Source organism: Cololabis saira, chromosome 2, assembly GCF_033807715.1.
Source record: "Cololabis saira isolate AMF1-May2022 chromosome 2, fColSai1.1, whole genome shotgun sequence".
NCBI classification, from domain to species: domain Eukaryota; kingdom Metazoa; phylum Chordata; class Actinopteri; order Beloniformes; family Belonidae; genus Cololabis; species Cololabis saira.
The window spans coordinates 24183109-24206190 of NC_084588.1; the positions used below are offsets into that span (position 1 = coordinate 24183109).

Genomic DNA, 23082 nt, shown 5'->3' on the forward strand with positions numbered 1-23082 from the left:
ATATTTCTATTCCAAACTTACGTTTTGAAGAATGTAAAAGTGCATTTCCCTCTTTGCTGGACTGTGGTTTACAAAAACTTATGAAAAAGAAAGTAAAAGTTTAGGCCAGGTATTTATGGTGGCCCTCTTCTCTGCTCTTCTACTTCATTTCTGATGTTCTCTGGCAGCACCCAAACGGTACAGATGTTTTTTAAGAATTAAACAACATCTTTTTACCTTTGTGCCAAGCCAGTAATAATTAAAAATAACAGATGATCGGATGCTTTTCACACAGCATCCTCCATGATACCACTGCAGATGTTCTCTGCCGAGCCATCTTAGTTCACATCACAAGTGATGTTAATTTGTTGTTCGATTAATAATTTACTTTTGGGTTCACATCAGTACAGGTGTTCAGCCAGCCAAAGCATATGTTTGATAATTCAAGGGAACCTTCTCGAAGGGTCTTGAGGAAAACCTCCGTTATGGTTGGAGTCTTCCACATATGGCTATGTTTGGGGCAAAGCTGTTCGGAAACTTCTGCAAAGTTCCTGCTGCTGCCAGCAAACGGACGATAAAAAGCATGTCTCAACACACAAGTAGTTTCAAACTTTTCTAATAACTACATTCACTGTGCTTGCAAACAATCAATTGCTCTGATTTTACCATTACAAAAAAAATAGAATTAAATGACAGAACTAAAAATGCTAAGACGTGATTTTCTTTGTTCTCAGATTCGTCCTCAGGAAATGTCAGAAAGCTGTTTCTGGGTGCGAGCTGATGAGGACCAATATGCAAAACCGGACTTGCTCACCAGAGTTGCTCTTACCTTTGGAGCACAAAGAAGAGGTTAGAACCAAAATACATTTCCATAAATTTTTGAATGTTTAGATCTAATGTCCATCTACATTGCTTCTGCACCTGCATTCTGAGATGGCCTAATTATAACGTAAATACATTATTATTTTATACGTAGATAACTTCCTTTGTTATTTAAACTATACCTGTTGCAGATTTAAAGTAATCTTTTAAAATGATGTCCAAAAATGATACCTATACAGTGGGGAAAAAAGTATTTAGTCAGACACCAGTTGTGAAAGTTCTCCCACTTAAAAAGATGAGAGAGGCCTGTAATTTTCATCACAGGTATATCTCAACTATGAGAGACAAAATGAACAAAAAAAATGCAGATAAATCACATTGTCTGATTTTTAAAGAATTTATTTGGAAATTATAGTGGAAAATAAAAAAAAAAAAATTTGGTCAATAACAAAAGTTAATCTCAATAAAAGTTAATCTCACCCTTTGTTGGCAGTGACAGAGGTCAAATGTTTTCTGTAAGTCTTCACAAGGTTTTCACACACTGTTGCTGGTATTTTGGTCCATTCCTCCATGCAGATCTCCTCTAGTGCAGTGATGTTTTGGGGCTGTCGCTGGGCAACATGGACTTTCAACTCCCTCCAAAGATTTTCTATGGGGTTGAGATCTGGAGACTGGTTAGGCCCCTCCAGGACCTTGAAATGTTTCTTACGAAGCCACTCCTTCGTTGCCCGGGTGGTGTGTTTGGGATCATTGTCATGCTGAAAGACCCAGCTACGTTTCATCTTCAATGCCCTTGCTGATGGAAGGAGGTTTTCACTCAAAATCTCACGATATATGGCCCCATTCATTCTTTCCCTTACACGGATCAGTCGTCCTGGTCCCTTTGCAGTAAAACATCCCCAAAGCATGATGTTTCCACCCCATGCTTCACAGTAGGTTTGGTGTTCTTTGGATGCAACTCAGCTTTCTTTCTCCTCCAAACACGACAAGTTGTGTTTCTACCAAAAAGTTCTATTTTGGTTTCATCTGACCATATGACATTCTCCCAATCCTCTTCTGCATCATCCAAATGCTCTCTAGCAAACTTCAGACGGGCCTGGACATGTACTGGCTTAAGCAGGGGGACACGTCTGGCACTGCAGGGTCTGAGTCCCTGACGGCGTAGTGTGTTACTGATGGTTCCTTTGTTACTTTGGTCCCAGCTCTCTGCAGGTCATTCACCTGGTCCTCCCGTGTGGTTCTGGGATTTTTACTCACCGTTCTTGTGATCATTTTTACCCCACGGGGTGAGATCTTGCGTGGAGCCCCAGATCCAGGGAGATTATCAGCGGTCTTGTATGTCTTCCATTTTCTATTAATTGCTCCCACAGTTGATTTCTTCACACCAAGCTGCTTACCTATTGCAGATTCAGTCTTCCCAGCCTGGTGCAGGGCTACAATTTTGTTTCTCACGTCCTTTGACAGCTCTTTGGTCTTGGCCATAGTGGAGTTTGGAGTGTGATTGTTTGAGATTGTGGACAGGTGTATTTTATACTGATAACCAGTTAAAACAGGTGCCATTAATAAAGGTAACGAGTGGAGGACAGAGGAGCCTCTTAAAAAAGAAGTTACAGGTCTGTGAAACCCAGAAATCTTGCTTTTTTGTAGGTGACCAAATACATATTTTACCAAGGAATTTACCAATTAATTCAGTGAAAATCCTGCAATGTGATTTCCTGGATTCTTTCCCCCCATTCTGTCTCTCATAGTTGAAGTGTACCTATGATGAAAATTACAGGCCTAATTGTGAACTTGCACATTTGATGGCTGACTAAATACTTTTTTGCCCCACTGTACCACTGCAATAACGGGACTCTTGTGGAAAAAATGTTCTGCTGTTTCGCGTTGAAGTGGATGTCTTTCCTACCGAAAATGACCTATAATGACAGCTCCTCTGTTTGATGAAACACCACACAGTTACAACCTTGCACATTAGTATGGCAAGTGAGACCTGGAATATTCATGTACAAGATTGTTGAAATGATTAAATCCAGAGCAGAAGGAAGCAAAAGATGTTATCACATTTGTCCTCCCCTGTGCTTGCACTATTAGTCCCGTCACTGATGATTTATTCACGTCTTGTGTTTTCCTTCCTGTCTATTCTCTACCTCAGCTCGCTTACGCCACCGTGAATTATTCATCCAGGTGTTATCTACCTGTCAACTTTATGCCGCTGCTTTTTAGGCGTGAAAACCCTGTCTCCCGTACAAACTACAGCACTCTAGTTCTCTGCTGTCAAAGTGTTGAATAATGGAGGTTGATCTAAATGGCAAATAGGTAAACAGACATTTAAAGAGTGATTCTCTTAGGAGGGTGACAGAAGGATGTCTGCAATCAGATAGTTGTATTTTTTTGTTGGTAATAAAATGGTAAAGACTCACACAGTAAAATGTGCTTTATAGATTTAACTTGAAACGTATTGCATAATGAGCCATGCAAATCCACTGCTACTCTGGTGCGTTACTGCTCTAGGGCAATGCCTTTTATATCTCATAAGAAAGCCACAAAACATTTGACTAAAGCCAAACTTTTCACTTGGTTTGAATAAATTCTTTGAGTTTTGTTTGTTTTTTTTCCTCTTTCCATTATTTTTCCAACCCCTGTGCAGGTTGTTATGAGCAACGTGACTCGTGGGTTACACTATCAAATCTAGTTGCTGCTGTCGGTGTGTGCGGCGTGATGATCTTGTTTGCCTTTGTTCTTTTGTGTGCTTGTCTTCTCCTTTACATAGTCATGTAGCATCATTTTTCACCTGACTAAAGAGCAGCAGCATCTGGATCACCATTAATCATTAAACGGACACACTCCGTAGCAGTATTCACTCCATTTTTCTCATTCAATATTGATTTATGTCTCTTGAAACTTCTTTATTCTTTTGCAATGTTTGTCCTTCCTTTGGTTTGGGACTGAGAGGAGTTTGAGACTGCTGGGTTTTTCCCTAAACCTTATTAAGAATGAATACAAAATAAAATATTGTATCATCTTCAAAATATGACTTATTTTAAGACAACCTTATCACAGAGTTACTCTGCTTGGAGAGTTTCGGAGAATATCATTTCAGTGAGTAAACTGCAATACTACAACCGCTTAACATATTTGAATAATTTTGAAAAACGAACCTAAAGTCTGTTGCCTTTGTGGCTTTTAACTACTGCCACCCGTCAGCGGCTTTTTTTGTTTAGTAGTGGGTCATCCTGCTCAACCTACCAGTCTGTTGGGGAAACGGAAGTAAACAATAACCAAACAATGTCTGCCATTTCACAGAAGAGCTCGCATCTTGTTTGGTTCACCTTGACATTGTACATGAGACATAATAGATTGCCATGGCAACATAGTTTGTTGTCACAATTTCTTTCATAAACTAAAAGAAGACTAAAAGAAGGGGGGCGAAGCATTCTAGATGGGCCCTGGTGGCCTAAACATCCCCGTTAAAACATAATCGCTAAACGAATGCCACAGATCAGCCCCTCTGACACACAACCACAGCATGCAGGCGACATGGTCAGAACCATTCAAATGAGGTTCTAGCACCATGGATTTACCAGTCATTATGTCAAACCTAATTATAAGCCTAATGCAGACTTTAAGATATAAGCATCAAACTGGAGATAAAAATCTAATGACATCCAGTGATGTCTATGGAAGCTCATTTCCGCCAGTAAAAGAAAAAAATAAGATGAAATCTTAGCCTTAAAAATAAAAATATCCCCACGGTAAGTCATAATTATGACATAAAAAGTCATAATTTCAACTTTTTATCTCATAATTATGACTTTCTATCTCATAATTTCGACTTTCTATCTCATAATTTCGACTTTCTATCTCAAAATTTCGACTTTCTATCTCAAAATTTCGACTTTCTATCTCAAAATTTCGACTTTCTATCTCATAATTTCGACTTTCTATCTCATAATTTCGACTTTCTATCTCAAAATTTCGACTTTCTATCTCAAAATTTCGACTTTCTATCTCAAAATTTCGACTTTCTATCTCATAATTATGACTTTTTATCTCATAATTATGACTTATCGTGGGGATATTTTTATTTTTAAGGCTAAGTTTTCATCTTAGCCATAGATGTCGGATTCGCCGAGTAGCACAATTCAGACACACGTGTTCAACCTGCATGACAACAGTTCACAACAACGACATGTATTTAACACAATGACCGAGCGACACGGCGGTCAAACAGCAACAAACAATATAGGAAATATATATATATTCAGCGTCATGACAATGTTATCAGAAATAATTAATATCATGACAGCTTACCAATGATGGTTTCATCCAGCGGTGGGCAGAAAACCACAACAAAACATATTCCATCCGGGGGGGGGGGGGGGTACACATTTAACGATCAGCCCGTTCTTCATCGCCGCAAACCTTTCAATCACTTTGCTCTCATCAATGGCGATGTCCCTCTTGATTGAGAGCAAGGTGAAGTTTGAGGCCTCATCCATGCAGGCCGGAGATAGTTTTTAATCATTTCAGCCTGCTGAAACTCAGCATGACTTACCTGCTTTAAGGCTCCACTTCTGATGCGACAACTCGCTAAAGGCTGATTTATGGTTCCGCGTTACACCAACGCAGAGCCTACGGCGTAGAGTACGCGGCTACGCCACCCTACGCCGTACCCTACGTTGAAGGCTCTGCGTTGGTGTAACGCAGAACCATAATTCAGGCCTAAAAGTAAACATGCGCGCACGAACCCGTGCATGACAGGCAGACACAAAAGGGGAGAAGGGACTATTTCTTTAATTTTAATTTTTTAACAAACTTTATCCTTATGAACGCAATTGTTATATAGTCCAACTTTCCTTATTTTATTCAGAACACTTTTTTTTTTTCCTCTTTGGCGTGGGCCCCCACGGAGCAGTGGGGGCCCCCTGCCCCCCCGCCTGCTCCGCTAGTGGTCCAAGTGCCAAATCCATGTTAAGAGAGTAATTTAGGGAAAGTCGGCACTTGAGGTAATAGCTGACATGAAGGCAGTCATGCTAAAGGCGATCGAGATGGAGAAAATGACTGTACTGCTTAGAAATGCTTGCACACTTGTAAAAAGTGACAGACATTTTCAGATTGTGAACAGCAATCCCAACCTGCAACTCATTAACATCTCAGCCTGTGTGTTTGCAGTATTCTGCATTCGTCTGCCAGATAAGTAGCCTATTCAGCGGGAGTTGCATAACATTAGTCATACAGCTGCTCTGTTTGGCCCCCAAAAACCTTTACATAGATTCAGAGCAACAACTGAGTTTAACAGAATGTGACCTATTCTGCAGGCCCGATGCTTCCTACAGCTGTGTGCACTGGTCCCATTTGTTTTACTTGCCATATTGGTCAGTGGGTTGGATCCTCATGTGTGCTGTTATTAGTTCAATCGGATTACTGGTTTCCAGGCCTGACGCAAAATAACAACTTGTGCACTTGTTGAATTCTGTAGCAGCCAGACTAACTAAAGTACTATTGGATTATTTTTCCTGTAACTGATGGTATACACATTAGCCTTAAGCTCACTGGAACCTATATCCTTTTGACTTGCCACAGCTTTAGAATTATTAATTCAAGTATTGTCAAGCTTTTCTGGCTTTTTTATAATGTGCCTTTTCTGGACATGTTCATTCCCGCCGGGGACGCTGAAGTGCGTGTTAGTTCCCCCATGACTTCAGTGCCCACACCCTGGGTGGGTTTGGCGAAAGGGCCTTTCTGTATGGAGTTTGCATGTTCTCCCCGTGTTCCCTTGGGTAGCTAATGTGTGCTACCCTCACAAAAACATGCAGCAGTCCTGGGCTATACATGCTTCTCTGGCCAACCGGGGCACCAGATGGGGTGGGAAGGATCTGGCCGGAATAACGTGATCCTTCCATGCGCTATGTCCGGCCGGAGAAGCCCCACCCTGTCTGGTGAAAAGATGCGGCCTGCTCACTCCTCAGGTTAAGGAGGAGACCTGAGCTCAGTGCAGGGCCCTCCTGGGGTTGGTAGAGGATGGCAATGCCCAGGACTGTCACTTAGGTAGAGCACTGGGTGATGAAAAAATGGGGAAAAAAATCAGGGGTAAAAATATTAGAGAAAAAAAGAATTTATGAATTTAATTTATTTTATTGTCATTATTAGTACATGCCATTAACTTTTGAGGGTTATAATTTATTGCTCAACGTTCAGAAGAGATTAATAGTTTTCAGTATTTTAAGAATTAAAGCTAAAAAGGGTGCAAACCTTTAAATCAGGGGTCTCTGACTCCAGTCCTCGAGGGCCGGTGTCCTGCATGTTTTAAATGTCTCCTTGCATCAACACACCTGATTCAAATTAATGGTCGTCACCAGCTTGTCATCAAGGTCTGGACAGCTCTGTTGGTGTCACAGCTCCTTATATCACGGTGTGCTGAAGCAGGGAAACATCTGAAACATGCAGGAATGCGGCCCTCGAGGACTGGAGTCCGACACCCCTGCTTTAAATAAAGAATTCTAAGATGCCATTTACACTAGGCGTTAAAATTTGTCCGAGATGTTTAAATCCTTCAGGCAAATCAACTACTTCACATCTAAACTAAACCAATCTAAAATAAATGGATAAATAAATTACCTCCAAATTAGCATATGGCAAGTTGGCAACTAATACTAATTGTATGGGCAGGTTGTCCATTTTCCAAATTTCCGATAGTAATATTGGGAGAGCGGGTCTCTGGGCTATTTTTATTTGGGCCATAATCACGAGCTTGACTGACTACTGACTTTTACGTCATTGCTCAAGAAGTGAGCAATGAGAAATGATAATAAAATAATGAAGTTTGCCACTAATGACTGAGATGTTAGGTTCACACAACATCTGCTGCCTTTCCAGGTCAAAATTTAGGCTAAATATTCTAATGTACCCTCAAGACCCTCAAGAGCAACAAAAGTACTTCCATTTTCCAATAAAGTATCTTTGCAAAACAGGGTTTTCTGCAATGAATCCAACTAAAGCAAAACAGCGGATTACACTGAAGATAAAGAATAAGCTCAGAGTATTGCTGTCTTCCATTATGTCTTGATGGAGTGGTCACACAGGGAAGCAATAACTAAGTTTGAGTCCTTCAAGTTCTGTATGGAGCTTCTTATATCTAGTATATAATGAATGACGTCTGATTTAATTAATAAAAAATAATTCTTATCTGATATCTGTTGCGTAATCATGACGTCAATTCCCCCAAGGCCTTGCATTTTCTCAAGCACTTAATATTAAGTTAATATAATCTCTGAATTATGATGTGAATCCAAGGCTTGTTTGTCCGTGAGAAATATTGAATTGGAAGTGTCTGTTCATACAGCCTACAATTGGACTTCAGTGGCAAATGCATTAACATTTTGAGTTGTGACTATGAGGGTAACAATGCACTTATCTCAATATGACAATTCAGTAGACTATGATGGGTTGAGGGAAGAATGAGATGAGACAATATTTTTCCATTTCACTGAAAATAAATTTCAGGGCTGAAAGAAATGTGGCCTTTATTTGTCGAGCTGCTAAAATATTGTTTATTGAGAAATGTTTTATTATCGTTTTTATAATATAATAATAACTGCATGAGGAATCATGATCATTCGTGAATGTACTTTTTCTTTTCCACAACATGAAAATAAACTATTAAAATATTTTTCTTCTTTCTAAAATACAAACAAAGCACAATTCTGCCAATATTAAATAAAAAATTAAGAAAATAAAACCAACAAAAAAACAAACTGTCCTGTTGGCCCTATGAGGAAGTAGCCATTCTATTCTAGCTGTCCTAAAAGTTTCTGAAAGCGGCTGCAGGAGGACTGGGCCACCTGACAGTGCTGTGGTACAGGCGAGGTGCCCACGGCAGCATCATCAGACGTGATCTCACATTAAGAGTCTACAACATTTTCCGTTTGCACCTCAGAAAAAAAGCAAAATAAAGCTTGCTGAATATCAGTTGGAAACCCTGGTTTGCTGTTGTACAGGCTATTGTCTAGCAGACTCGAAGAACTAAGCACAGTATGTATTGCTCCTCCTCCTGGCTGGTTTATGATATAACTTTTCATGCAATGAGAAATATCGTATAATTTTAATACTGTATTGTGAGATCTCATACGGAATCACATCAAACCTCTAATGGTGACAAACGGCAACAAACTGAAATTTCATTGTTTGTACTGTCTGACTAGCACTTGAGCTTGATGAAGACGTTTGTTATCGCTCGTCATCTGTAGCTTTGAGCTTCTTGCTTTTTAAGATTCTCCACATGAGGCTTAACGCTGATGGATTTCTTGTTTTGTGTTTTTTTCTTCCCTAAAATGTCATCATTATATCCACTGGAGCTGCCATTATTATGCCAGGATAGAGGCAGAAAAGGCAGCTAGAGGAAATCTTAGAGAAGTCTTACCACACCCAAATGATCTAATTACTGAGATGAGCATTCATTTGGGATTAAAATCATCCCATGATCTCTGTGTTTTGCTAAAATATAGTAGGTAATTTAGGGCTGAGTTTTGTTTTTTACAAATCGCAAACAGAATTATTGCAGATTATTGCAGGTCCCCAGTTCTTGTCCTGTATGAACAGGGCACGAGTGTCAATTTAAAGATTATCCAGTGCGGCTGTTGTCTGTGCTTTTTATTTCTGTGTCTTTGTTTCATGTTTTAGTGCTTTGACCGCTTTTAGAGAAAGTGGGCTGTTTTTGGCATCCTTCGGATTTAGCTAATCAGCATTCAACCTGTGCATAGATTTGTCTGAGATCTACATGTGTTTAACCTTTTAGGAAGAGAGCATGCAGGCTCTTCAGCTGAACACAAAGAGAAACCCTTCTCTTTGTGTGACGCATGCTGAAGTCCCTACATGAATAAACCTTTATGTAAGGTCTACATTTCTTTCTTTTTTTTTTTTGTGCAGATGTAGGTAATGAGCAGCACTTTCATCTCAAATACAAATATATTTATTTTCTCCTTCTTTCATAAATGTCGTGTATATAGTTCTACTTTGTGAGCTCAGTAGAAATGAGATGGAAAATCTACAGCTCAGAACCAAGTTTGAAAGGACATGATTTGAATTTATATAAAGATAATTTGAAGCTCATCCCACATGGGTGTGGCACTACTCCAGGTGAAGGCGGCAGGATGGATAAGCACTGTATTTTATTGCAGACATTTATGATTTCCAGACAAGACTATATTGTAAGTCTCGTTGGTGATCCTGTGACTTTTCCTGCAACACCACGAGGAAGTTGACATTTCAATGGGAGGCCTGGCTGTGTTTGGAAAGACTGTCATCAAATTTTGTGCACAATTACTCCTACTGACTTCAGCAGTCCCCTGACCTTTCCTTTAGCACCACTATTGTTGACATTTGTGGTTTTTATTAAAGTATCTTGACAAATGAAGGGTGGTTTTCAATTCAATAGGCTAAAGATTCTTGTTCCATTTTATCTTATTCATCGCTCAAAAGGGAATGGGACAATAAAAAAAACAGATCCATTTCAAAACGTTTGACAATAACTTGAAACCTTTTAAACTTAGAGACATTTACAGGATCCAGCAGTGATCAGCCCAAGCACAAATGATTGAGATTTAGTGGATTCGATAGTGCAGGGTGACGTTAAGCTCTTCGAAATGGCCTGTTTACACTTTTTCTGATAATCCCAGAAACAAGACATTCAATTTATCTCTCTATTGTTGTAACTCTAGTAGTTAACTCCACAATTTCTGATAAGAAACGTGGCAAAGTACCCAAGACACATTTTACCAAAAACCTTCTGATGGCTATTAATTAATTTTTACAAGTTATTGTTGTTGTTCTGCCTGAAACCTAGAATAAGTCAAATGGTGAGCTTTTCTAACAGTAACCAGAATGTGGTGTTTGTTATGCAAATTCCTGCAATTTCCTGCTTCTCAGATGTGAATTTCATGAAGACAGCTGTGTTGTTGGCACTCTAAATAAATACCTTGCTCATACCCAAAAAATAGCATGGATGGTCTTTTACAGGGTTTAATCAATGAGATGTTGACTTGCATATTATTCAAGTGTTTTTTTTTTACAGTGTGGCCGTTACAGGTTTACTGAACATAACTGACATAATATTCTATGCAAGCATGTGCGTTAAATACTTTTGACATGCATTGCAGCATTTAAAGCTTCTCAGGGTCTCTTCTTTGCTATCCCTGTAAGTCCTGGTCATCTTATTCCATTATAACTCAAGGCACGCAGTCCATTTTCTTCCTACTAGCTTCCTGAGATCTTATCATGTTCCCATAGTATATACCGTAGCTGAAAGGTTATATTTGTTTATTTCACACAGATTAAATCTTATATCAATGCGGGGCAATTTTCCCGTAAACACAGATGAAGAAAATAAACTTTTCGATAATGAACAGTTCAGTCTTAACATTATATTTGTGTGATTGTTTACTATGTTTTCTTATCAACAGACCAAGTCATGGCAATTCTCTCAATTTCATGGCAGGACACATCTCCTAACATGTCAAAATCCTTTAGGCAATTTTCCTGTCAGACGGGCGAAAATCCCATTTCATAGTTGGGGTGGGGGCAATAAACAGTAAAATTCTAGAGAATAATTCCAGGGGGGGCAAGGAATAAAAGTTGTAGCCTTCCTTTTATACAGCATCTTTTACCGCAATTTGACCCAAATCCACAAAATCCTTCTATGTAATTTAGGATCTTTTATACATACTATTAAACATGTAAAAAAAAAACAGTTAAATTAATCAGTATTGACATCTGGTGTTTACAAAATTCTGATCGTAAACTGGCTGAACCGCTCGGCTGAAACAGCCGCTCGCTAGTTAGCCGCGAACTAGCCGCCTCTTTAGCAAGCTCTGAGCTAGTAAAGTAGCTCCCCTCCCCTCCTCTCCTCTCCGTCTGTGACTATCCCTATTTGTAGCTTTTAAGTTAGCTTAACAGCACTCGTAATTGCGCAGGCTTTTTGAACAATGCAGGATATATTTTGCAGACAGCCTGGACCTGGCGCATTTGTAAATAGGATGTGTGTTGTTGTAACTTATGTCACTATATCTGTGTGGCATACTCACCTTTTCCACCACGACTGCGGTGTGTAGGTGTCAGGCTCCGTTACTGAGTATTGGTGTGTGTGGACTAAACCATTTCTAGGAATGGGGGGGGGGGGGGACTAAATCTTTAAAGATGTGTATAGCACATTATTGCAAGATTATAATGAGCACTGCTTACATTGCGCTTTCAATAAATACTACTGCATTGTTCAAAAATTATTAATTCTGTCTCAAATTATTCTAGGGGGCGACAGCTTTACTAATGGGGGGGGGGGGCATGTCCCCCCTGTCCCACCCGGGATTTTCGCCCCTGCTTTCAGACCTGGTTGAACGTGTTCACCACATTGAATATACATTTTGTTTTCTGGATACAAACATATTGCTGTGCCCAGTTTTGGTTGTGGTTTTATTTGTTAGGACCCCATATGCATCTTTGTAGCATAATCTCTTTGTGGAAATCTGTAATCTCATCCCTGGCATGATTTATGTAGTAGCTGTTCTGGTTTGCAGGCTCAGTGAATTTTTTTTTATTAGTCGTAGTAGTGCATGCAGTGGTTCCCTACCTGTTGTTCAAGTGTACCTCTAGCTGTCATCAGCTGCAAGACAGTAGATTTGGCCTGAGGAAGTCACGTGATACACGTGACAGACCAGGACAAACATGGAGACATTTGTGAAGGTAACTGTTTGGCTCAGGGGCTTATTGAACAAATTAAATTTCTTATAAAGTTGAATATTAGCCAAACAAAGCTGATGTCATGCATTGTCCTTCTTACAACTAAGATCCAATGACCTTAAGAAATGCAGGTAAAAGATATTGGGCACCATTGAAAAATCTGTTGGGAGATATTGATCCTACTACATGTGCAACACTGTCTTAAAAGAAAAGAAAAAATACCTCCAAAGGATAAGGAAGAACTTTTGAAAGTTTTCAAAAAAAAAAAAAAAAAACTAGACAGACCCATATATGACATTCTATTCAAACAGAGTACTAATGTCACCATTTGTTGAAATGTTTTTTTAATTGCATAACTTTTAGGCTGATCATGAAGGTTGAAAGTTAATGAGTGAATAAATGAGATTTGGCTTATGGTTCCAGTCAGAGATTATGAATTAAGCACATTTTAGAATCTCTCTCTGATTCCTTTCTCTGAGATATATTCTGGCCTTTTGACATCTGAAGGCTTTTTTTTTTACCGTCTTTGTGCTTCCTGTTTAATTTGCTTACATTGGAACCCATAACAAGAGAAGAGAGTCTTTCTTCGAGCTCCATCAAATAATTTTAAAGTAGACTCAACTGAAGGTGGCATTCAGTTGTACTTTTGAATTTCTTTGGAGCCAAGTGACTATAAATGCGACGTTCAACTTTGATTGCGCATGTAGCATGTGGGGTTTTGGTTTTGGTTTTGTGCAGGCATTTTTGTGGGATGGAACCTTTTTACATGATTTCTCACAGATATTGTCAGAAACACAAGTCACAGTGAACAATCAAGGATTCTATGCCTTTTTCTTCACGTGAACACCGCCGGTGTTTATGTGGGTAATTACAGAAATCAGCTTGATTTATGTTTCACTCAGATCACACACTGGGGCCTAGTATATACAAGAGCCTAGGAACTAAGCTCTTGTATATGTCTGAGTCGGTAGTCACCAGATGTCAGTGTGACTGAAATTACTGCAGGTTCATTGAGTCGTTTTTCATGAATTGACAGAAATTTTCTTATTTCTTATCGTGATTACAAGTAGCTGTCAAGCGATTAAAAACAATTGAGCGATTAATTAATTAAGATCTGTAAGTAATTAATCTAATCAATCGCTTTTTTAATTGCACCTAAACATTGCTGAGAAAAAGCCCCCAACTTGAGGTGTTTTCCTTTGAATTCATTACATTATTGTGGCAGAGCAAAAGACTGATACATAACAACAAAAAAAATAAAGTCATTTATTTAATTTTTTAACAGATTTTTAACAGGCGTGCTAATTTGACACCCATAATTACAAGAAAATCTGTTTTTTCTAGATAAGTATGTTGGTTTTTTGCTTTTTTTAATGGCATGTAAACTGAAGGTGAATTGTACAAGTTACTTTAATTACATTTTTATTTTTATTGCCAAAATCATTGTACTGTATTCAATCCCATGCTTTCTTTGTAGTCTCTTTGATAAAGAAAATTATGTTTGAAATGTGGTTTACTTGAAACATTACTAAACATCCTTTTTTCTTTCACCTCTTGCATGTTTTTTTTTGTTTCCTTTCTTCTCTTGCTTTTTCATATTTTTCTTCCTGCAACTTCTGCTTGCTTGTACATGTATGATGTACCTTCATGTTTGCTCTAGAACAGACACAAAAGGTTGGTGTTCCTTTCAAACCATAACCTGTTCACTACCCTTATCCTCACTGTGCATATACTTGGATTTGTGTGCTTGCCTTTTAAAGGAAAAGTCACATTTGATGAATATATTATATTGTGTAATGGCCTACAACATGCAAACTTAATATTGTATGTTGTAAAACTCAAAGCCATATCATGGTTTTCACATTTAGATATACCATATTTTTCGCACTATAAGGCACACTTAAAATCCTTACATTTTCTCAGCAACTTATAATCTGGGGCACCTTGTGTATGAATTTTGTTGTGCTTACTGACCTCAAATCAATTTAATGTGGTACACTGCGCTCAAAAATCTGTCAAAATGTTTTAGTGCGACTTTGGTAAGTGACGAAGCCGCTCCACTAATTATGTAGTGCTGACAAGCAACCATCATCCAACATCTGGTCAATGTTACCTCCTCCACTTTTCATTTGTGGATTTGTGAAAGACAAATTATTCTAAATTATTTTGTTATTGTGAATGAGTTGAATAAAGTTCGATTCACCAGACAGTTTTGTTTTACTTCATATATGTTATATCATGCGGTTTATTACCTGGTGCGCCTTATGTATGAACATGTACCCGTTCATTTATATTGCGTCTTATAATGCGGTGCGTCTAATGGTCCATAGAATATGGTACATGTATTTCTGGGTGGCTACTGTAATCCGTTACTTATAGTTGCATAGTTTAGTTGCATTGAATCCCAGCCTTGGCTTTTCTGGGATCTATAAACCGTGCTGGAAAATATGTCATGGTCTGACGAGACAAAGGTTAAACCAACCCCCCCCCAAAAAGAACCCATTACTGGAATAGTGGCGTCAGAGCCCAGACCTCAGTGCCAATGAGAATCTGTACAAGTCCCATACAGAGCCATACATGAGAGATCCCCTTCCAGTTTCAGGGAAGCTAAACATTTTTTTAAAGAACAGTAAATCAAAATCCCAAAATCAAGATGTGTGAAGTTAATGGAGACTTCACAAAGACCTACTTCAGTAAGAAAGGCAAAAGGTGCTTCCACAAGCCATTGCTTGGGGCAGTTGTTCAGATTTATGCAGTCAACCTGTGGTAGGTCTTTTTTTTTTCTGTTTCTTGCAACATTGAAATAAAGATGGAACAAACCTGACATTCATATTATGTCTGAATTTTTTTACGTAATATAATTTATGATCTGTTTTCTAATGGCTGTCTTCATAATATGGAGGAGAGCACACTCATCCTTTATATTGTTATAGTATGCATATTTGCCCTTTAAGCCCTTTGCAGTATACAGTTTTATTTCTTCTCATAATTTGTGGTTTTCCATTTGTGAAATCGCTCATATTCCACATCGTTTGACATGTGACAGGGATTTTGGAATATTCATGTGTATTTTAACTGATATCTGGAATAAGCCAGCTTTTTTTCCCCTACATACATCTTTGCTCATCAAAACATAGCAGAGGGATGGATTTGTTGTGGAGTGTTAGGAAAATGTCCAAAAACATGGGGCTAACCTTTCCCAGGGCTTCTTTTCTACTAATAAATAACATCCAATTAAGTGAAACCCTCAAAGATCACAGAATCAGGTTTGCCATTTCTCCCCAGGATACCAGCATGTGCTAATAATCTGCCTCAACAGCAAAGTAGCAATACTGCAATATAGGAGACACAAAAACTGAGATGGGAAGCCCGGAATGCAGGTGTGAGGAAAATGTTAGTTTTGTGAATAATGAGGCTTCAGATTCATTATCTGTATCTTATTGGACGTCAGTGTGTTTAGGAAGTGTGCAGTGCAAAGCCACCATGAAATCAAATCGTATCTGACCTAGAAACAACTACAAATGATGTCTTGCAAGTATTTATAGTGTTAATTAAAATATGACAATTTCTGCACAACAGCTTTAAAAAAAAATGGTGACGTTTCATCATCCTCATGGTAACTACCGTACTCCTTTTTGTTCAGTTAAAGGCTTTCTTGAATTTTAAATTTAATCAAGAGTGGTTGACAATATGGATCGTGCTCGCTTTGGCCATGGGAGTTGATCAAGCGGACTGCGGCATTTCTGGAGGTGACTTCCACTTTAACTTCTGTTTTGGGAAAATTGTTAATATAAGGATGCAAAGAGTGCTTAACACTATCATGAAATGACGAGCTTAGTTTGAGCTAAAACACATAACCTACATTTTTTCGCCATTGTGTCCCCTCCCAGTTCATTCCACCCCACAGTTCAGGCATCTTAAAGCATCTTTTGTAATTATTAGCTCAGTGGGCCCCATGTAGTTTTGGAGGTTAAGTCACTTTTATGACACTGAGATCTACTCTTGCTTGGTTTCTTACTTGGTCACACTCTCATTTTCTCTTCTGTCTGTGCTTTCTTGAGTCTTTTAAACTCCTCTGCTTCGATGTCCTCAACTGAATAAACCTGCTCAACTACCCGGACTCGTTGAGACGATTATAAAATCACACTGATGTTTCATGTGTCAAGACGTAAAACATGTACATGTAGTCTGAAAAATGATTTGTATTCATTCAAGTGTAAACATTTGACATTAACGGATGCGACACAACAATGACTTGAATTTAATACCGCAACTTCTAAAATGTGGAAAAAATATTCATGAAAAATATATACCTCAAAAAGGCAACATGTCAAAAACTTGAGGTTGATCCACTTTTATGCAAACGATTTCTCTGAGCTTAAGGGCATAATCAAATCAAAGTAGAGTGTTGTCCGATGTCAACACATCCGCTAAAAAAGGAAAGTTTCCTCTCAAGCGTGTGTTTGAAAATAATTGGGGACGATCCAGCTGTGTGAAAAATTTGTTTTGGAAACGATCACAGCTATAGATGTCGTCTTGTGTAGACCACCCATTACTAATTTCTTGTCCTATAGGAAACTAATGAATTAGCCAACCTCTACAATAAATCTGTTTATGATGGTGACATCTTTGGGTGAGCTGTGATGTCTCATAATCTGATGTATCCTGCAACTAGAAATAATACAATAGTCAGAACGCATGGTGGCAAGAAAGTGCTGAGCACCTGCTTAGTAACCATGTTGAGTGAAAGCAATTTATCAAAGCCTGTTTTGCATACATAAAAGGTGTTGGATCATTGAGCTCCACAACTTAACACCTCTTTTTAACATAAGTATAATTAACAAAACCTCCAAAAGTCTTCAATAAATCCCAGTTTTCCCATAATTCCATTTGCATTGTTATTTAAACAAAGAACTTTGTCTCATCATTCAGTCTGACATGTAATGGGACGCAGGTCGTGCTCATTTTGCATTTGAACTAGTTTGGTTGAGCCCATATAACCAATTCATATATTGACTAACGATATTTATTTTTTGACTTTGTTACCTGCTATTAGGGCCTGAACAAACATGGATGGCGCAGGCACCATCCATTACGCAACGTAAATGATAATTAATATAATATCTTGGTTGAGATGGTGAAGAAAAACCTGTACTGTTGCTTGCCATTGCTGCTCTGAATGGCCGAAAATGGAGCAACAGAGCAGCACTTGTAAAGCAATTTATGTGGTAGATGATATGGAGGTTTTGAAGTGGGCCTTTTGTTTTGTTTGATTCAAGTTTACGTCAGTATTTTCATACCTCTGTTTACTGGATTTGAAGGGATATTACATTTGTTTCATCTTTCCAAACATTACAATGCTTTATGTGCCTGAAGTCAGGCACAAATGGCAGTAATCTATGTTCATGTGTTTCTTACTGCTCCGTTTGGTCATTTTTCTCTTATACTGTACTGCTAATAACACATTAAAAGCGGATTTGGACTTTAATAACCACTATATCTTTGTTCTAAATGTGTGTTGATCATGAAAAAAAGCGTATAAATTGTGCCGTTGGTGTACTGTTGAGCAGAATGGCTCCAGAAATGGTTTTAATGAATAAACAAAAGGGCTTGGGAATCCCAAAGTTGGACAAAGCGTGGTCAAGTGTGATCCTTTTTACACAACTTGCCATCGAATTAAAGCTGTGGTCCTTGTGTATGTCAGATTCTCCACTACAGTATAGCCTGTTACACAGAAAGTTGAAGAAAGATGAGCTCTTTTCCCACTGCTGGCATGCTGTAAAAGATAATTAGACAGCTCATTTCCATATGAATATAATGACCTAAGAAGAAAGCATGTTTGTGTGGGTTCTGTCAGTCTGTGCAAGCATTTTTGTGGAATACGTGTGGAAATGGCGGTTGTGTGTGTGTGTGTGTGTGTGTGTGTGTGTGTGATGGGTTAAGCTTGTATGGCTGGATTAGGTTAGGGAAGGCTCCCATACGGCGGTATAGACCACGGCCAGAGCCTGGCAGCCGGTCGTGACTTGTCAAAGTATGTGACACATTAAAGATGCATGATCGTTCAAATACACGCTTCTGCTCCGTCAATCTTGACTACAATAACCCTCAAAATACATCTAAATTGGAGCCACTTAACATATCCAGGATGGTTAATAGGTTTCTCGAATTCTTAGAACAGTGAACGCTTTTGTGGTCTGCTATGAGGAGAACCTGCTAAGATTTTGAATTACAATAAGAGAAAAAGGAGTTGAGGAGGCTGATGGGCACCGTCATACGAATTATGAAGAGATTGAGGACCAAAGAAGGTGGGGATAAAGGACAGAAAAAAAGATGGTAGGTGGGCTTTTTATATAAAATGTCTGAAAAAGTTAAATTTTGTGTTGTTAAATATCTTCTGTTAGATTTGGTTGTAGTCAAATGTTTTGCACAAGTGGCCATGAGAGGTGTTTGGAATTTAGTTGAGATTAGTGAGCGTAAGAGGCAGAATTGGGAGCTAAAATAACTGTAAAGGCTTTAAATGTGGTTTGCATGAACCACTTTGACAATCCGAGGAGAGCAGCAGGATGTCCATCTCTTGCTGTTCAGCAGTTAGCGCTGCTCTCCAGTGCTGTATAGCACTCTGATCAAATGGATTTAATCTCCTGTGTGTCTCCGTCTGGTTTGATCCTCTTTTCTCCTTCCTTTTCTCCCGCTCACTTTGTGCTTTTGCTTTGACATTTTAAAGAGCACCATTAGTTCTATAATGAGTTTTTGTGTGGCTACAGAAAATGTGTGCCATTATGAAAGATCATCAAATGTATAATCTTTAACGGCACTTCTCATTGCTGTTGAAAAGGGATGTCTGATCAACAAATGCACATTACCGATATGTGTATATTTCTTTTCCGACGATGTCAACTGCATTGCATTCATGTACTATGTTTTGAAATACAGATTGAGTACTATCATGTAAAATGGCTGTACAGCTCTTTTCTTTGGCCTTCAGACCAATTACCGACACCTATTGAAAATGTCCCGAAATGCTGGAAAATGTCAGAAGCTTTCCGCAGATGAAAACTCTTTGTCCTTTTAGCCGTTTGCTTCCATTTTCCTTTTTTTTCTACATGGTTAACCTCATTCTGTTTTGTTTTTTTCCTCCTTCCCTCTGCGTCCATTTCTCGAGCATCAGCACTTCAATTTGTTTGCAATTTATGTTTTTATGTTCCCATATCACCAAAGTAATGGGCGGGCTCGTTAAAAACATATTTGCCAATGCGACTTTATTTTCTGTTGTGATTTTTCATGTGCACATGCAGCTCTTTGTATGCAGGCTAAGGGAACTGTTGAAGGGGTGGGTGTAGGCAAATTTCCAAGAGCACTGAAGAGAGAGAAAGAAAGAAAGAAAGAAAGAAAGAAAGAAAGAAAGAAAGAAAGAAAGAAAGAAAGAAAGAAAGAAAGAAAGAAAGAAAGAAAGAAAGAAAGAAAGAAAGAAAGAAAGAAAGAAAGAAAGAAAGAAAGAAAGAAAGAAAGAAAGAAAGAAAGAAAGAAAGAAAGAAAGAAAGAAAGAAAGAAAGAAAGAAAGAAAGAAAGAAAGAAAGAAAGAAAGAAAGAAAGAAAGAAAGAAAGAAAAGAGAGAGAGAGAGAGAGAGAGAGAGAGAGAGAGAGAGAGAGAGAGAGAGAGAGAGAGAGAGAGAGAGAGAGAGAGAGGAGAGAGAGAGAGAGAGAGAGAGAGAGAGAGAGAGAGAGAGAGAGAGAGAGAGAGGAGAGAGAGAGAGAGAGAGAGGAGAGAGGAGAGAGAGAGAGGAGAGAGAGAGAGAGGATTAAAAAAAAAAACACTTTCTGGAGGTAAATGATTTAGCCTGTCATCGATCCATTGAATGACTTGGGAAATGTTAGGGTGGGCTTAACAACTGTTCGGATCAGACTGGTACTGTCATAGTGAAATGAAATGGAGATAACAATGTTTCAAAACCTGATATGACAGGCCGGTCAGAAAATACACACTTTACCCCACACTCATGTTAAGAACCCGTTGGAGCATCTTCACAAGGCCTATAGAGGGCACTACTCCACTGAGAATAAAACTACTGCTAACTTTCTGACCCACAGGCTCCTAGACTCTGATTAACAGAAGCCTCTAATCAATTATGAATCTTTTGTTGTGTAGTTGTCAACTCCAGTCCAGATTTGCGACTGTGTTTTTAAATGTGTATACTCCTGCGTTCTCTCTGTGGGGTACATTCATTTTGTTGTGAAGGACAGAATTCTGGGATGCTGCTGATGTCGATGGTCGTGCAGGAACACTTCTGTAGCGTTCCTGGTAAATCAGACACAGGGAGGAGAGAGACGCTTAATGAAGTCTGTTAATTTGCTGCTATCAGAATGAAAGTCTCAGACTAATTATGGCCTTGGGTCATCTAGTCCGTATCACAGGGAGAGGTGGCCCTGCATGGTTCACTTTGATTAGCTAACTCACAACACAGCTCCTTCACTTCATTACTCTGATCTCCCTTTCTGTCTCACTCTCACTCGGGTTTGCGCACCCAGTGGGGTTGGATATTTCACATGCAAACCCACCATTCTTGCCGTTCTCTCACGGCTACAGCGTGCAGCATGCTGAATGTGTACGTGGATAAGGCAGAGACAGAGAGGTGAGTTGAGCTTTCCATGGTCAAAGTAACGAGAGGACGTTTCTCTGATGTGCCTCGTTCTTTCTTGTACAATATGTCAAACTGACTGAAGCACAGGTCTTGGCAGGATTCTAATCTTACGATGGCTCAACAGTCAAAGTGTGCGGCATGTCTGAATCTTTTTCTACCCTCTGTTGGCTGTAAAGTTGACAGATGTGTTGGAATGGTTGATTTGTTCACTTCCTGCAGACAGCCCCCCCTTCTGAGCTCCCACTGTCTCAAAGTGGATTTTGCTTCAAGCAGTCATCTCTGTCTACAATATATGAATTATATATACAGTAAGTGTGTGTGGTACTGCTCATGTTGTGGGGACCTAAATCTGCTTACAGTGTCATTATGGGAATGGGGAGGAAATCAAGTCATTATAATGATAATGGCTGAGTTTTCAAGGTAAAGGGTTGGGGTCATGGTTTATGCTTGTGTAAGAGGTTTTGGTCAAGGTTAGGGTTATAGAAGTTGTTAATATAGTTGATTGTCAATATAATGCCCTCTGAAGTCAAGGACACATGAATGTTTGTTTGTGTGTGTGGGTGCATGTGTGGTGCTAGCACATTTGATTGCAAGGCCTCTTGAATGAACTCTGCTACATAAACCTCCTTAACTTTAACTACAAGAGCCCTGTGATTGGTTCATAGAAATTTCACATTGATTTAATTGACCTTTGAAGACTTCTGACCTCTCAACTTTCCCCTTGCTGTGCACTTATCTGCTTTTTTCCCCCAGTGCAGACAATTGTTTCTCTATTATGTATTTTAAATTTACGAGGCATCTTCAAGATTTGAGCCTCTTCAAAGACAAACGTGGGATGACACAGTGGGCTGTATAAGTAAGCACAGGCTTTTGGTCTTTTGTTCAGCTTGTAAACTTTTTGAACCAACTTGACTTGCTAATGATTTTTGAAGCAGCATTTATATTTGTAGACTACCATTCAAACTAGAAAACTATTGATGTAATAGTTTAACATTTCTTCTTCATTAATTTCCATACTTTTTTGTTGCTGTTGTTGGTCACCACAACAAAATCTCCAGCCTCTGATTTAAGTGCTGCTTGGTTACAAGATTTCTTACTTGCTCCTTGCAGAAAGAGACGAGGCTAAAGATTTTATAGTTAATCCACTGTGTGTTGATTGGATAGTTAAATTATCCTGCCATTATTTCATTTGATTAAAGCCATTTATTTAAGCAGGGCTGAGCATCACTTGTGTTTGGTTGGGACTTGGTTTTGGTTGGGACCCACCAGTATAGTACTGTTGTTAGCCAGCGATTACCACTTTGCCCTATAAAAGTGAGCATGTATTTGCTCCCTCTTTGTCAATTCACAAAACTATTTCCATGTGAACTTTATTTTTCATCACATTCCAAAAAAACGCTTATTTCAATTGTGTTGCTACGTTTCTTATACTTTCTTGTCCAGTGGAAACGTTATCTCCAGATTTTTAATGTTTGTGATAAATTGTGACGTATATTTTCCCACATTGATATGACAATATTGTCTTGCTTAAAGGTAAATACACCACTTTTTAAAAACCCTACATATTATCTGACAAATAAATAATCGCAAAGATAAAAAAAAAAAAAAAATGGGAGTGAGCTCTTGAAAAGCACTGGTTTTTTTTTAGCTGACAATTTCTTTTTTCTCATTACAAAAGTCTATAAAATATGGTCTGTTTGCAAGTGAAGGCAAGATGTGATGTCATCAAAATGACCTGAGGCCATGAGTTGTCTAATAACTGGACAAACATCCGCTTGGTGATGTCAGCCACAGGTTTCCTGAGTGTTTCTGAAGCCTCCTATTTTCCTCGTACTGTGTGGTGCTATGTTGCTAAAGTCCTGGGAAACACACCCACCTTATGTCAATTAAAGTTAACAATTTTAACTTGACT

At 38.8% G+C, this 23082-nt stretch overlaps 1 protein-coding gene across 1 annotated transcript in view; it reads left to right on the forward strand.

The window, feature by feature from the left end:
* The window catches only part of LOC133460659 (protein diaphanous homolog 3-like), a 198951-nt gene that overhangs the window by 50946 nt on the left and 124923 nt on the right, over positions 1–23082 (forward strand). Inside the window, exon 17 of the mRNA XM_061741363.1 lies at positions 714–828. Within this exon, the coding sequence (XP_061597347.1) occupies positions 714–828 (115 nt within the window). The remainder of the gene's footprint in view (positions 1–713; positions 829–23082) is intronic.